The following is a 17,827-nucleotide window of genomic DNA, read 5'->3' on the forward strand; positions in this document are numbered from 1 at the left end:
GACTTTGCTGTGTTCGTGCCTGCCTCGCTTCGGCCATCGACCTCCCCTTTATTTGTTACATTACTTGAGCGTTAATACTAGGGATGTAACGATACATGATTTTGCCGATACGATACCGATACCGATATTTGTAGTAATGTATCGGCGATACCGATACCGATACCGATATTGATGGCTTGGTAGAAAAATAAATAGTGAATTATGCATAAAAAGTTACCAACATTTAACAGAGACAACTGTTAATCGTATTCTTTTAAATAAAAATGCCAAATCAAAAAACAACAAAACCATTTATTTTAGTATTATTATTTTACGAAGTCAGTTAAACTTTAAGTAATACACATACAATCAGTACCTAATAAAAGTTTACTATAATTGGTAGAGTTTTTTCAGAAAACAAAGTGCGCACGCGCGGGCGGCCTCCCGCATCGTTCATTGGGCGCGGATTTTTGAATTATTTGATATAAAAAAAATTGGTTGTTTGTAAAGTAGGTTTACGATCGAGATGTTTACGTGATAACATAATGCAGTGGCAGCGCTCGAGATGAAACGGGAGATCGGTCCGTCTCTCTCTCCTTATACCTGCGATCGCGCTCGTGAGGTTTTGGTGTGACACAAGTTTATGAACATGTCACCCGACTAAAACGATTTTAAAAACGTTATCACGTTAAAAATTAAAAAATTCAAAATTATTTCTTTCTTTCCTTTACATAAACAAGATTTGTGATTGGAACACTCCTAGTAAGCAAATAAAATGCTTGTGTCAGGAGGTTCCGCTCTTCCTTAACACTATTACTCCATTGAAATGTTACATTTTTTAGGCCTGACCTTGCATTTTTTAGAGGACACAATTTTATGTTTTTGATGTGTAGGGGGGGTCAGTGAGTAGCTAAAACCAAGTTTGTGGGGTTGCCACCATTGTCCCACGGCCGTCATCTTGAATTTAATTTACACTATTTATCTGATAAAAAAAATTGTTAGCATTATTTGTTGCAAATTAAATTTTCTACAACTTTTGTCTAGTAACTTTTTGTCGTAGAACTATAAATAAAAAAGTAATAAGCGAAAACGTTCAGAAATTAGAGCTTTTTATATTTTTCAATAAAACTTTTTTTTATCATTTTACGAAGAAATGATATCAGACCATTTTTGTAGATTGTTTTTCGAGGAACAACTTTTATATACAACATTTTTTCATTACGTCAATAGCTAAGGTTTTACAGCGCTCTGAAGTGAGTACTATTTTTCAGTACTCCTAACTATACATATAATGGCTATTGGCTCTTTTCCCAGACTCCAGAACAATGGAAGCAAACTGCAGAACATTTCAGCCCTGCTTTTCGACGTAAACAAAACGCGCTTCCAGACTTCAAGTCGGTTCAGTCAATAATTAATTATTAATAATATTGCAAAATAAATTATTAATTATTAAAAATATTAAAAACAATTACTGATGACAAATTATTATTAGTACACACATAATATATGTATACTGTATAGTTAAGAGTACTAAAAAATAGTACTCACTTCGGAGCGCTGTAAAATCTTAGCTATTTACTTAATGAAAAAATGTTGTATATAAAAGTTGTTCCTTAAAAAACAATCTACAATAATGGTCTCATATCATTTCTTCGTAAAACGATAAAAAAAAGTTTTATTGAAAAATATCTCTCTATTATATATGTAATATAAAAATAAATATAATAATAATCTTTAATTTCTGAACATTTTCGCTTATAACTTTTTTATTTATAGTTCTACGACAAAAAGTTACTGGACCAAAGTTGTAGATAATTTAATTTGCAACAAACAATGTTAACAATTTTTTTTATCAAATAAATAGTTAAACAGATATATCGTAAAAACCATATCGACCGCAATTTTAAAGATGGCGGCCGTGGGACAAGGGTGGCGACCCCACAAACTTGGTGATAGCTTCGCACTGAACCCCCCTACACATCAAAAAAATAAAATTGCGTCCTCTAAAAAATGCAACCCCTAATGTAACTTTTCAATGGAATAAAACAGAAATAAAACAATATGAATAAATACAATGCAAAAACCTAAAAGAAAAGAAAGAATTTAATAAAAAATATCGGTATCGGTTGATTTATTATCGGCGATACCGATATATCGGCTTGCCGATATATCGGCCGATATATCGGTATCGGTATCGGTATCGTTACATCCCTAGTTAATACGAATCGAATGGACGCCAGTGATGGGCTCAAATTTCCTTGGCCAGTCCAACAGCTTGCTGGCAACACGCGAGCGCTTTAAATGGATATAAAATTATTTATGGTTGGATTTAAATATGGAAACAAAATGTTAAACTGTCTAAATTGGCTTTATGTTACAAACTATCTATGTTCTAGAGTCTAGACGAATATTGGAATGCAATTGGAGGATTAGATTTATCGACGTCCGCAGGATTTCAAGCACGGTTAGAAATGTACGGTTCTGAAAATCTATGGTCGTAGTTATCTAGTTTTTCAGGTTTAACATAACAATGCAGACAAAGGCAAAATTTAGCTAAGAAAAAATTAAACTCATTCTTATATTCGGCTTTAGTGATTATCAAATTGTTACCTATAATGCCTATAATAGATACATATATTGATTTATCGATGGGTATTATTCCATGTATAGCATATTAGTATGTTATTTTACGTTTATTAGTAAAATGCTTAACTCAATTAATGTAGGTTAAATTGCAACAGTCACGTTCACTTTCAACAAAATATAAAAGTAAACAAAAACTAATTAGGTACCTACTTAAAAAATTACCATTACAAAACTACTGTTAAAAACATTAAACTTTTCCTACACGAGTTTATATTTTAATTAAAGATGAAGTGTAACAATATAATAAGCTATAAGCTATGCGCTTTTTATTACTTCAACTTTACACAAGAAAGTTATTTTCACTTTATAAAGTGAGAATTAATTAAGTAGGTATCATGAAATTAAATAGGTTAGAGTTAGACATTATCTACCTTATTATTAAAAACGAATAATAACGAAGAATTTAATAATTAAGTAATATTATAGGTTTTAGGTATTATTAGATACCTACCTACAAAAATAATTTAAAAACTTATATTTTTTTAATGGTTTGAAAGTGAATATAAATGTTTAAAAAATATGCATATACATACTTACATATTTTTATTAGTACCTATGTACAAACGTCGTAGATTCTATTGTACATTTTTCATTTAAACTCTACCTGCTTCTCTATTTATTTTCATACATTATATTGTCTCCATCTTCCGGCGAAAATACAGTACTTCATGCTGTTTATCGAACGAAGTGGATATGGGTTTCTTCAGTCTATATGATTGTTATAATAAATATTAATGCTATAAAAATAAATCCTTTATATTTAAACCACACTTGTAATCAGACGATTTTCTGAAAACTTCATTGAATTGTTCGAAATCACTCTACATTTGTAATTAAGCTTTTTCATTTAGATATTTTTAATTTATTCGAGCTTAAAAATATATGAATAATAATGATTTCACTGATATTTCACAATATCCACGCTAAACGTCCACGACCACCGGAATCGAGTATCAAGTTGCGACGAAATTCGGTGAATTTTTAATATAATATTAATAAAATTAGCTCAGGTGTCCAAAAGCCATTTGTTGGAAGTTTAACCCTTACACCCAAAAAATAAAAAAATAACATTAAAGGAATAGAAAAAAAAGAAAAAGTTTCATGAAATTGCTATGACACATAAAGGGTAGGTTCCTACAAACTGTCGTCATTATAATCGTGTTCCATATTGTTATATCTATTACTATAGAAAAATGGAGTAATTGTATATAATATCTTATATAGTTTAGTCAAAGTCAATGAAAACAATTATTATTCATATTGTTTATCTACAATTTATTCAAATGCCAAGTAAAGATCACTTGTGACGAAAAGGATGTGATAAAATTTGAACCTTAAAGGGTAACACGCAACGAGAGCGCAGATTATTTTCAAAGTTGGCACGTAATTACTGAATGCTACTTGTTGCTATATGGCCAGTACCTATGGGGCAATATTTTGACGTATTTTATATTGATAATTTTATATCTTTAAAAAATATAAAACACGTACCTATGTATGAGTATGAATTGAGTTTAAATTAGACCCTGTAGAATATATTTTATAATAATGACAAATTTATTTCCTACCGCATTTAAAGCGTACCACAAATATTTACCTGGCTAGCGAGCCATTAGGAAATTCTCTAAATGTCATTTAAAGCCCTATCTAAGACCTTTACACAAAGACAATCTATTACTTAAGAGATATGGAACGGTATTGTTTGTGTGCTAAAGATTTAAGGTCAATTTCGCATCGAATATAATCTGTGCCAATATAACCAGAAGATAAATTGCCTACAAACCAAAGAGGTTCTACTATTATTTACAAAATAAATATGTATACAGGTCCAAACTGGATACTTGGATCCAGTTTGAACCTGTATAAATCAGCATAATATGTTCTTTAGCTTATCTGTCAGGTAATATGACAAAAATTATGAATGTTCGTCAAGAACTCAAGAAGTAGTGCAGTGTTGACTGGCGCTTGCTTTTCAAGAGATCTTCACATTGTTGTATTCGAAAACCTTACAAATAATGTACCTGATACATATAAATATTTAAAAGTGCATGTAACTAGCTATAATGTAAAAATATTGGAAATTTCTATTAACATTGATATCGATCGTGAAGAAATTTAGGTATGCAATAAAAAAGTTTCATACCCTGTAAAAAATTTCACTTCTACCATAAACACTGTAACAGGATATGTAGTATGCGGGTACGTTACTGTGACCTAGAACATCGAAAATATAATTATCTTTATAACAGATTCTTGTAATGTTCATACTTAACGTAATTAAAATATTATAAAGGCGCCGCTAGCAATACCCGTTCTCTCAAGACCGGAACCTTTTTTTATATATTTTTTATTTTTATCTGCATAGTAACAAGAAACTTTGCCATATTCATTATTAAGTATTCTATTCGTAACGTACAATATTTCATAATATTTGATTACGTCAGTTGATGTATGAGTATGAACTATGAATGTATCGGTAAATAATAATGTTAGAAAATGTACCTATACATTTTCTTTTATTTGAATACGTTAATTACCTACAATTTGAATTAATAAGTCCTAAAATTACACAAGCTTGTATGGTGATGGGTGTAGCTACTTACATTATAAGCGTTGAACATCTTGTTTTTAACTTAGTTTTTAACTTAAAATATACTTGGAGCTTATAATAGTACATGTCCGATGTTTTCCGTTTATTCTCTAGGGCTCTACTTAGGTCTTTCTAAAGACTTGAGTTTCTATACTCTATTAGTTCCGGGTCCGCAAAATCTTTATCTTTTTTATATCCTCCTAATATTGCAATTTCTTCTTGAATCAATTATTCTTAATAGGTGATAAATTTGAATTTGTCACTGAAAATATGATTTTATTTGTAATATTATCTAGATTGTAAGACATACTGCATACAAGACCTGGGGCAAACATTAATATAATTTTTTATTAGCTGATTTCCGGTAAAACTAGTTTTGCCTAGGTCAAACTAGTTCCAATAGAACATACTAAAGTATACGTAATATGGTTTCTGAACTTTTATCTCTCTTTCAAACATGATGAATGTTTCGAAATTATAAGATTCTCATGCCGTTCAAACAGCATCTACGCAATAAATCATAAGTTCGCAGAACTTGTAGTGTCTTAGCATAGAAAATAACACTTTGTACACAATATTTAATTACCTCTAGATACAAAAGCCGGAAGGCAGGAGGCGTTGCGTCGTCATCGCGAGCGTAACGGTTTTAACTCGACGCAAGCTAATAGAAATCATTACAAAATACAACCATTGAAACAGTCATTTTCTATTATAACTTGTTGGCTCTGTAATCATTTTAATTTGGTTATATTATTCTTTTTATTTTTTATTACCCTGCAGCGGTGTGCCTCTGGGTTCAACACACAAATCACGACATATTATTTATAAATTACTTATATGCCATGTGCCCATGTCTCTGAAGAGGTATTTAAAATAACAACAATGAATAAAAATAACATGAAATCTGATTAAGTGATTAAAAACATCAATTAAAAATATTTTTTATAATAGTCTGTAAGTTTTTTTTAAATGCGTAGGGTACAATTTTAAACTCTGTTGGATGAATCTCGCTTGACTTATCCTGAAAAAATTAACCTCGTCAAAAGTTGAATTGCCTTTTTCTCGTCTATAGTGAAATTTAAGTAAGTACCTAAGTACGTAAGGATAAAAGTATCTAATATTATTTCATGATAACTGATAAGTGTGATACGTTTACAACACCTATTGATCATGGAGCCTCACTTCAAGTATTGTATGTATAATGTAAAACTTTAGAATAAATAGAAGAATATTTCTTCGATTGGAAGTAAATAATACCATACTAAGATTACGAAGACAGCTTTATTGTATGTTCAGAACTAGATTATATCTGGCACAATAATTGCAGTTGGGCAGTACCTAGTTAGGTACTATAAACTTTGCCTATCAAGAAAAGGAGTATAATCGTGTTTTATTCAGAAATATAAGCAGGTAGGAAAGTCTGTTTTATTCATTTTATTATATTTTCTATTTCTTATTGAATTTGGTCTGGTGAACTCGTGTTTATCGTTTAACTCATTTAGGTAATATAATCTAGGTAGTCTGAAACTTTGGAGTACTTACCTACTATATGTCTATTTTGTTCAAATTGACTCGGAAAAGATTAAAGACAAAGACACAGATTGAAAGACAATGTAGAGCAAAAGCAATGATAAGTAATTAACACATCATGAAATTTGTATATAATACTAGCGGTCCGCCCCGGCTTCGCCCGTGGTACATAATTTTTCTCATAATGACATAAGAACCATCCTCGTACTTCAAGGAATATAATAAAAAAAAAATTATCGAAATCGGTTCGGCCGTTCTCGAGTTATGCGCTTACCAACACATTTTGCGATTCATTTTTATATTTAACCCTTAACATCACTCGCGGGGGAGCAGGGTCCCCCACCGCTCAAATTTTAACGAATATTTTAAGTATTAGGCCCAGATTCACAGTCGTGACTTTACTTTACCGCAAAAGAGTCTTCACAAAGTAAACTTTGTATGACCGAAGTTTACTTTCAACATATTTAATTTCAGAGACAATTGCTTAACTTTCCTTAGATAAGTACGGCCCCAAAGTAAAGTACAGGGAAAGACGTGTGACCGTTACGTTATACACATAATTTATATTTTTGAGAACATAATATTAACTATTGAATTTAGTTATACATATTTCCATAATATGGATATTATTTATTTATTATAATATTTTCATAATATGGAAATATACTTAACTAAATTCAATAATATGTTATTATATATAATAATAACATTATTTTATATCAAAAATAAAAAGTTTTAGAAAAAAAACCATTATGTAGGTATTACGTGTATTTGCAAGGTCGGGAAGATTGTTGTAGAAATATAAAAAACCGGTAGCCACAGCAAAATTCGTCAGAAAAATATTATAATGTTATAAGACAAACGAAGAAATGCAACGATCAAAATATCAACAAAAAAATGTCACTCAAATCGACATGACGTTTCGAGCTATAACCCAACCATATTAAAATGCGTTTCTGTTCTAGGAAATTAGTTTAAAATGAAGGCCTACATGATTTATACGCATAGTCATGTAAAGTTTACTTTGAGACCAAAGTCATGATTATCGGCTCCTTAGCCTTTACTAAGTAAAGTATAGTTTTCGGAAAGTAAAGATGAGCTTGACACGACTAAGAAATATATTTTTGGTTGAAAGTAGAACTTTCCATCAAAGTAAAGTTAAAGTGCGATCTGTGAATCTGGGCCTTAGAAACGTTACGCGGTGTAGCGTTCGTGTATTCCCAGTGCCGCCCAAGGTCTCGCAGGGAGTAGAAGTGTGCCGGGCTACTGTGCTTAGTTCCAGAGGTAGGTGTCGATGGGGGAGCGTAGTCCCCCACGAGTGTAATTACTTAAGTATATTTTAATTATTTTGCTATGTATATTTTTGTTTTTTTATAGGTTAATCACGCACAATGGATACAAATTTGAATCCCCAGCAGATATAACATTTGTTAAATGACTTAGAGTCTGAGGAAACCGAGGCAGAGCCGCAGAGGTTATTTATCCTGAATTATCATCGGATTTGAGTGATGCGTAGTCTGAGGTTGGTGATCACGATACTGAAAGTGAAGAAGAAGTAGACAGTAACTCTGAAAATGAAGATACAAGTACCAATGACCAACAAGACTGAAACAGCTTAATGCATTGCTGCAGACTGAAATAAGATTCCTACATTTGACTGATATTTCGGTAGTTTCTAAGTATTATGTGCGTTGCCCTTGTGATTTTAGACGTTATAGATTTTTCATAGATTTTTATGCTTGTTTTGTAATTTATATGATACAAATAAGTAGAAAAAAACATTTTATTTTGTATTTTTTTTTAATTTTTATACCTATAGAGTTATATCTTAAAATTTAACGTGTTTTTTGTAACTTGTTTTGTTTGACATTAGAAATGTCCATTTTTAAGTTTAAACTTTTAAATAAATACTCTTATAGCATTCCAAAAATGTGTTTTGTTTCATTTATTGAAAAAAAAAACAGAGTTATCGTAAAAATATTATAGATATATGGTTCAACAATTTGGTGGACCTTGCTCCCCCACATGTGTAGATGTGTGGCGAGAAATAGCGTGTGGTGCTAAGGGATAAGATAAGAAGATTACTACATGCGATGGCCCGTTTTCTACTGAGCAGGTAAAGGTTTCTAGTATCTACAGGCGACTGAGTTGGAAAAGCGAATTATTCTGAATGCCAGCGTTACGGTATTTATTTATATTTCTGCTAAACTTCACGTAAGTAAAACAGATTGTAAGGGAGATAAGAGGTCTCCATTACAATCTCAATATCTGAGCGTGCGGTCGGCTAGGAGAAAGCACAATAGCCCTGTTAGATATACTAGATACAAGTCGCGAACTTTAACCTTTGCACTTGTACCGCAATCTGTATTTCCTTCAGGGGTTCGCTCTGAAATTGTTTATGGCTCAAATTTTCACCATAACGTAGTTATCTATCAATCATAGTGAGAGGCCTTATTTCATAGAATTGCCTGTTTCCCATGTTTGAATATTATTATATGTTGTGGGTTTGCGTTATTTGATTACATTATTGTTGACGTGTAGGTATATAACTCATAATTCCTCATTCAGTATATTTGTATGTGCACTGACTAAGAATAAACGGTCAGATAGAGCTCTACTGTGGCTCTACCTAGTAACTATATTATTATACTATCTGTCGACTGTAGCTCTACAACAATATTAATTCTGGAACTATAATTCTATTAAAATTATCTTTTGGTTACTAGATTGGTATCAACATACAAAAATGTATTTACAATTATTCTACGATTCTTACAAACTTATTTGGAAGATAATCGTATCTCTAGTATCCTATGTAAAAGACTCGGCAATGCAAACAAACTAGTCTGTTTACATACCTTACAATACCGTTCCCGCATTTATTAAGAAGTAAATCTAGGATGATGGACAATCCTCAGCATTGGTGTCTGTAGACAAGGACCGTTAATACCGCCTCGGGGAAGACCGCGCGGCCATAAATAAGTAAAAACGTGAAGGAAATAGTAAGCGGCTAAGCATAAGGTCCTGCCAGTTGGTGTAGGTTTCTCAGGTTATACCTACTAAGACTTTGAATTGACTGGTTTTAAAATTAAACAAAGAACATCACAATCGATTTTTTGTTTTCAGTTCTTGTAGTTAAGTATGTACGAGTATATATTATGCGCGTATGCATAACAATTAACAATACATACATAAGTATTTAATGATTAGATAATGTCTAAAGAACATAACAGACAAAGATGAAACAACTGGTTTGGGATGTTCAAAATTGTATATCATTTTAAAAGTTATCTCAGATAAGTAATTTTGCGAAACTTCATCTCCTTATAAGGCAAATAGAGTAGATCGCAGGCCAGGTTAGCTACAGTACTATAAAGAAATAAACATAAAACTAATTTCCCCTTGCTTGCTCTAATGTTTAAACATGAAACCTCAATCTTGATAAACAATTATTGCTTTCTGGAAGTAACAAAGGAACGGGTATAGGGGGAGGCGTGGCATTCTTTGTTAGAAGTCAAAAGGTACAATAGTCTTGAGAAATAGAAAAGAAAAAATAATAATTTAATAGTTTGTGCCGTTACAAAACAAAGTTGAATACGATTACGGAGATTGTGTGAAAAATGTTTGAACCAATTTCTTTCAGAACAACTAGGTAAAGTACCTATTAGTTTTCGATAAACTCTTATTATTCCAACAATTTATGATATAATTCTTAAATATCTATTGGTACTTACAGGGTATTTACTACCTACATTTATTTGTATCGATAAAAGAGTTAATCACTATAAGAATCGTATAGAACCCATCAAGCCTATTAGAAATAAAAATTCCATCGCAATTTAAAGCAGATTTATCAACACGAGATACCAGGCGTGATGTTAAGTAAAAACTGAAGGATAATATTTAAAGGCGCTAGGTACTGGGATTCCCATTAGAAAATGCTTATAATAGAGGATGAACATCTTATGTTTCTTGGAAAACTTCTCCATTATATAATGTGTTTTTGCGCGGCAGGAAGTTGTCAAGTTCTTGGAAAACTAGTAATAGCCAACATAAGAATTCATATAATTAATTAGTATGCTTTAATGTTAAAGTTATATGAATTAAATGCGCCTTTCAAAGGCACAATGATTAAACATTTTTTACTTAGTACCGGTACCACATACCCCCATTAGGTACAAACCCATGAACTTTCTAAGATCTCCAGGATTACATAACATCAACGTCAAAGCAATCACTAAACAAAAGCCTAAATCCTAAAATATTACAATGCTATTAATCACAAAGTGGTCTTCAAATTTCAACAATACAAAGCGGTTTCTATGCCGCCAAACTACCTCAGGCAATAAGGGCAGACGTTTTTAATACCACTGTAAACGAAGATCTCGAATAAAAACTGCTTCTTCATAAATAACGCTACACAGTGATCCACGTCTCATTTTTGCCTGCGTTATTCAGATAATAAATAACTTTCTGGGGCCTCTGGTACAAAAACACAATAACAATGACGAGGTGAACGACTGAGGGTTATTACGCCAACCGCATCATTACAATCCCCGAACGCACCGCTGCCGACGAAACCTATCGTTTTATATTTTACTATTACATTTCAAATTTACTTGTATTTACATAGATTACTTTTTCCGTCGATATTAATTTGGGTAGTTCGTTGCACTTTCTTGCAGTGGCGTGATGCTAAGTCAAAATAGAAAGGCGCAATACTTTATTAAGTAACGTTTTACGGTTTATGAATTCAAATAAATACAAATTAAAATGTAACCTTTGATAGAGTAGTAAGAATAGATTGTTTAATGTGTTACATTATAACATTGTGAGTGATTTTTAAAGATTGTTTCTTAAATTATGTAAATGAAGCTACCACGGTATAATAACTACCTCCGTACTACCACAATTCTGAAATAAAACTAGTTTTATCTATAAATATTTTGAAATAATTATTCGAATCGAATTTTTGAATGAATACATTTTTACTTTTCGTCCTTTTGTACCATTTTAACAATAATTATTATAGGGAACCACTTCAGACAAAAATATTTTAAAATGATAACTATCGAATGAACTTATAAACGTGTTAAGTATGTAAGTGAGCAGAATTAATATTGTATAATTTCAAGCTACTGCAGCTTGATGCAAAACATTTAAAAATATATACAGGTAGTTGCGAACGCCTTTTTTCTGCAAATTAGTTTTTTACCACTACATGCATATTGTGTTACTGACTCATATGCCATGTCATGTAGGTACTTAAGCTGATAAAGTGATTATTTATTTAAAAATAACCACTACATGACCAAAAATGTTATTTGACTGGTCTATATCTTTATGTAGTTTTAAAAGCTGCACCTATTACTGTGTAATTTAAGCCTTCTTCAGTAGCTTAACCATAATCATAAGATCGTTATTAATTTAATTTTCTAAGTTTAAAAGCGATAACACTTTTTTATTATATGTACACAAATGTCGAATGAGGTCAACAATTACGACACCGTAAATACTTCTAAAATTTAATTAAGATTGAAAGATATTATGTATGAATTATCATCAGACTTTATCACCAATCACTAGCACTATAAAAGGGTCGTAAAAGTAAACACCGCCAGGTCTAAATTAAGCAAACATTAACTAGGTCAATAATGAAAACATGATTAATTTTAATTTTTAAGATCAAATGAATTACAGAACGCAGATAGTTAATAGTTTAGTTAGCTAAACAGTGTTTGTGTTATAATGTAAGTATTCTGTACATGCAAAATGCCACAACATAAATTACATTGCAACTCAAAACCTCTTAACGAATTTTGATGTTCGATGGATCAGCTTGGGACAAGATAATAATTAAAAAAAAAAATCTAAATTTATATTTAAAAAGGCTATCCTTGCCTACCCAGCGGAGGACGGAAGGCCTCTATAAAAAATTCCGCAGATCGAGATCATAATGAAATCAACATGTGAAAGAATCAAAATTTCGGCGACGTGTGGTATTCAAACAGATGCGTGGCTGATGATGATAATGAAGAAAAAAATTGCAAAAATTTTCAGGTTATATTTAAGTCAGATTTTCTATATATAATTGATTGTAACTAGGTACATTTTCTTTAGCGCCTTATTGTTAGCACAAAGCCGAAAAAAATAAAATTATGAAAACGTGAGGAATAAAAAAACAAGTTTCAATACGATAATTTAATTGACAATAAATATGCTCTTATCTACATATATGAAATTGACAAAATTACTTTTTTAAATGAATTAATGCACATCATTTATTAAAATTGCCAATACACTAAATAAGAAATTTAACTGGTACATTTCAATACGTTTAACCTAAAATAATCAAGACTTTACATAATAAAAAGTATGTATGTATATGGGTTATTAAAAATTGATCTATTAAAATAACTTCGACTTTACATAGGCCGATTTACTTATATATTAAACAGCAAAAAACACAAGAAAACTTTCGGACCCTTTAGGCAAAATGCAGTTGTTATTTAAAATTCCAGAAAAACCTTTTTAAAACCTCGTAAATTTACACAAAAAATCCTTAAACCATCCAATCATAGACGAGTACAATAAAAAATATTTTACTATTTATTTTTTTAACCCCAATTTGCAGAAACATATACATCAATACTTTTTTTGTTCTCTGTGATGCTTAGTCCTATTGTTTAACGCCAATAAATTATATGATATGGAGCTATGCTTATATATATATAATATATCTTTATTATTTAATTATGCTCGTATTATAAACTAATTAGAATGCTAATACAAAGATTCCACAAAAGACAGCGTTTCAGAGAGCGCGCGTAAATCATAGGAATCTATTAATATTTTATTACATTTAATATAGCTATTAAAAATAATTACAAAAGACAGGCACCCTTGTTTAAATTGCTATTTTTTAATACAAAAAAAATTATAAGATCTACATTCTACATCATCATAATTTTTAGGGTAACTCTTACATTACGGTATGAACGCGTGATTTTTTTTCTAAACTTATTAAGGTAAGGGCCGATTTTTCAATGCTCGGTTAAAACTTATTCAACCAATAGAGTAATTCAATTTAGGGCTGATTTTTCAATCCTTGGTTAAAACTTATTCATCGAATAACGTATTAAACTACCATTTCAAAAATGTATTCTAATTGTCCGTATTTGACAGTTTACAGGTGACATTTTAAAATGTTCGTGTAATACTTTATTGGACGGATAAATTTTAACCAAGGATTGAAAAATCCGCCCTTATTTTATAAATGGCAGTGCTGCGTTGCCACAATTTTGCCAATGTAACGTTGTGGATAGTTTTAAATCTCATAGATTTATATCCAACTAGCGGTCCGCCCCGGCTTCGCCCGTGGTACATGTTTACGTTTTCTCTATATAAAAACCATCCTCGTACTTCAAGGAATATAATAAAAAAAGAATTATCGAAATCGGTTCAGCCGTTCTCGAGTTATGCGCTTACCAACACATTTTGCGATTCATTTTTATATATAAGAAGAGAAGAAGATAGAGTATTACACGATAATATTAAAATGTCACGTAAACTGTCAAATACGGGCAATTAGAATACGTTTTTAAAATGGTAATACATATTATCCATTATTCGACGAATAATATATCCAAGCATTGAAAAATCGGCCCTAAATCAAAGAATGCATTATTATTGTATTATAGTCCTCAGCCTAAGCCGAATCAATTTAATAAAAAGTCTGTAATCGATATCATAGTGATTTATAAGCCACAGATGTCCTTTGCTCCCCTACATTTATTAAATTATTATCTATCAGATTTCTATTGTACAATTTTTTCATTAGTAAAATAACTTTGTAAACAGTCTACCTACATTCATACAAGATTGTTATAATATATTTCTATACATGTTTTTCTTCTTTCCTCTGCTAAGCCACGGCCACATAGATACAGTAGCCTCACGTCTACCTAATTTATTTTATTCGCATGTTAAATAAAATTATAGATACACAATTTTCGTTAGTTAGTTATTAAGTTCATTGTGTAAGCTATGCAACTAGTTTGAATTATATCAGCTATATGTAATTAATTTCTAAAAATCGAGGTTGTTTTCAGATCCCCATTTGCACAAGCCACGTTACAGCAACACACATATTTTTTAATTATACAGAAAATACAAAAAAATTCATAATATTACATGCGCTTATTTTATCTAAATATATTTGATATTAATATAATGTATTTCAGTTATTAGCTTACATTTTACCCTTTGAAAAATTAGGCCAAAGTTTCAGTTCACATTTAAAAGCCCCAGCCAAGCCAGTCAAGCCATACTTCCAAAATATTTTAGGTTAAGTATGAAAACCTTTCAAAATCTTTTATCATCTATGTATTAACTATAATTATTAAATATTTGACAACTGCAATTAAGTTGTTGTTTAACATTAAGAGCTAGCGCGCACGAGCAACTTTGTCTCCGCAACTATTTTGTCTCTCCCATCAATTTGTATGGGGAGTTGCGTCGCTACGTGCGCGCACTTTCATACTAGCCCATAGGTGGGAGAGACAAAATAGTTGCGGAGACAAAGTTGCTCGTGCGCGCTAGCACTTAAATGCTTATTCATATCATTAATTATACAAATACAAAATAGGTGTCCACTTTTGGCAGTTTAGTTTTGATTTTTAATTAACGTTTTTCTGAGAGCTCTTAAATTGTTATTCATTTAAAGTTTTCAAAATACACAGTTTATTCTTATTCACTAATATACTTTTTATATTTTAAGTACTAGAAAGACTACATAAGATAAACTTAATATACAAAAAAAATTATATAAAAAAATAAAAAGAAATACATCATATTTATAAATTAGATTTTACATAAACACGCTTCTAAACGACTAGATACTCTCATGTTTTAAAAATAAATATAAATAAAATGTCATGAATTCTATTAGTTATGAATGTGAAAATATTTTTTCTATGAATAAATTCAATGAAATGACAAATTAAGGGAATAAAATGTAAATGCCCTACATTATTAAAACATACTTCAATATTCTCAATAAATATGAAGAGAACTTTCAGTGTCAATGGGAATGTCTAGTTTCCTCTTTTCTTTAGTACTGAATGGTGAGATCGTACAAATTTTACCAGATAAGTATATATTTTTAGCTATGTTTGTATGGGCAAGTGATCCGGTTGTGGCCATCGACCCCTTTGTGGCCATTAAGAACTTCAAATCGTTATAACTAAGGCAAAGACAAATATATTACTCCATGGTTTACGGGAATAAAAATATCTAATATTGGCAGCACTGATAGCGTTGACAGCTCTGATGTGTCAAACTTCACTTCAATCCAACAAGTCGTTACGTCAATTGTTCTAAGTCTTAGCAAAACGGGTAAGGCGAGCGGGTGAGTAATCAATAATTATTTTTTAAATCCTTCTTATTTTTTTAGGTTTATGTTAATTCTTCATAAAGAATACACTGTCTAATAACACACTAATGTTATTTTATCGCTATTTGTTTATTGAGGTTATGAGAGGTGGCCACTAATGGAGGAAAAATGAATGAATTTTCCCATCTTTGGCCACATGACTGGCCAAAAGTGGTGCACGTAGAACCCCACTTTTGGCCATTTAGTTTTTATCGTGATTTTTCAACTTAATTACTAAGCTATTTTGATATAAGTAATCTACTCATTTTCAGAGTTACAATAATTATAATGCCTCCATCGAAACCAAATACTAAAAAAATCGGTGTCGTGAAAAGAAAATTGTTCCAGTACTCACCGCATAAAATATCATTAGCATTGAACGCAATAAGGAATGGGATGCCCGTTGCCACGGCTAGTAGAGATTTTAATGTACCTCGAACGACATTGCGTCACAAAATTTCTGGAAAAGCACCTGAAACTTCTGGACATGTAGGGCCCCAGTCAGTTCTTGGAAGACAAATAGAAAACGAACTTGTCATATGGATCAAAGATTGCGCTCGCGCTGGATTTCCTATTAACAACGAAGGTTTACTGGATTCTGTTAAGAAAATTGTTGTGAAGGGCAAAATTGCTACACCTTTTATAAATGATAGACCTTCAAGATTCCGGTTCGATGGATTTATGGCGAGACATCCTGATTTGAGCCAAAAACATGCCGAGTATATTAAAAAAGCTCGTGCCTTAATAACTGAAGAGAAAATTCGGATCTGGTTCCAAGAAATTATTCTTCATTGCTCGGTGATGAAAATTTAAAGATTCTAGAAAACCCTGCGAGAGTTTGGAACTGTGATGAAACAGCTTTTTTTCTAGCTCCAAAGGGAGAGATAGATATCCCAAGCTGAGATATTATATTTCATATATGTCGTCAATATTATGTTAGCTATTTTCTCTAAATAAATATTGTTGGTCGTAAAATATGCGATTTTCGAATAAATTTTTCAGTACTTTGAATTATCTGCTTTTTATTTTTGATGAATTTGATGATGGCCAGAACTGGCACATGACATGGCCAGAAATAGGGTAAATCGGCCAAAAATGGCACAAACTCTCATTTATTTTTCTTTTCTACAGGATTATTTTTCCATTGAATCCTTATGAAAAAAATATATCTTTAGACTAGATTTATATATATTTAAACACTTTTTACAAGAAATATGTTCGTCATAACAAAAACTGTAAAACGATATAGCCTCAAAGTCTACAAAATTCTTAAAATGGCCAAAACCGGGTCACCTGCATATGCAAAATACATAAACGTAATGTTAAGGTAATTAAAATCTAAACTAATTGATTCATTAAAAGTTAAGAAAAATCAATTCCTACGACTACCTACGTTAGACAAATCATATTAAATGAGCCTTTTGCGTAGGTCATAAAATATATATTTTTTAATTTATATTGTATATTAAAAAAAATCCTCAAAAAACCTCTTTGACTCTTGTAAATCTACAATATATTATTATATTATGCATATTACATACAAAAGAAAAATACACAGAATGTTAAAATTTCCGGACATTTTCTACGGCATTATTGGAATGGGACTACATTATTTGTAAGAAAATGGCATTTGTTTTTCAGACAAATAA

The 17,827-nt window shown here is 31.0% G+C and overlaps 1 protein-coding gene across 1 annotated transcript; it reads left to right on the forward strand.

Annotated features, from left to right (window-relative positions):
• Positions 1–16,117: 16,117 nt before the first annotated feature.
• Positions 16,118–17,259, forward strand: LOC149909835 (uncharacterized). The gene is made up of 2 exons (XM_090119943.1): positions 16,118–16,154; positions 16,451–17,259. The coding sequence occupies exon 2, from the start codon at positions 16,467–16,469 to the stop codon at positions 16,989–16,991; it is 525 nt and encodes a 174-aa protein (XP_089976069.1). The 5' UTR covers positions 16,118–16,154; positions 16,451–16,466; the 3' UTR covers positions 16,992–17,259.
• The last annotated feature ends 568 nt before the right edge of the window (positions 17,260–17,827 follow it).

Source organism: Colias eurytheme, chromosome 3 (genome assembly GCF_061535395.1).
Source record: "Colias eurytheme isolate Ceu_HAF_F1 chromosome 3, ilColEury1 Martin Lab GWU primary, whole genome shotgun sequence".
Classification (NCBI taxonomy): domain Eukaryota; kingdom Metazoa; phylum Arthropoda; class Insecta; order Lepidoptera; family Pieridae; genus Colias; species Colias eurytheme.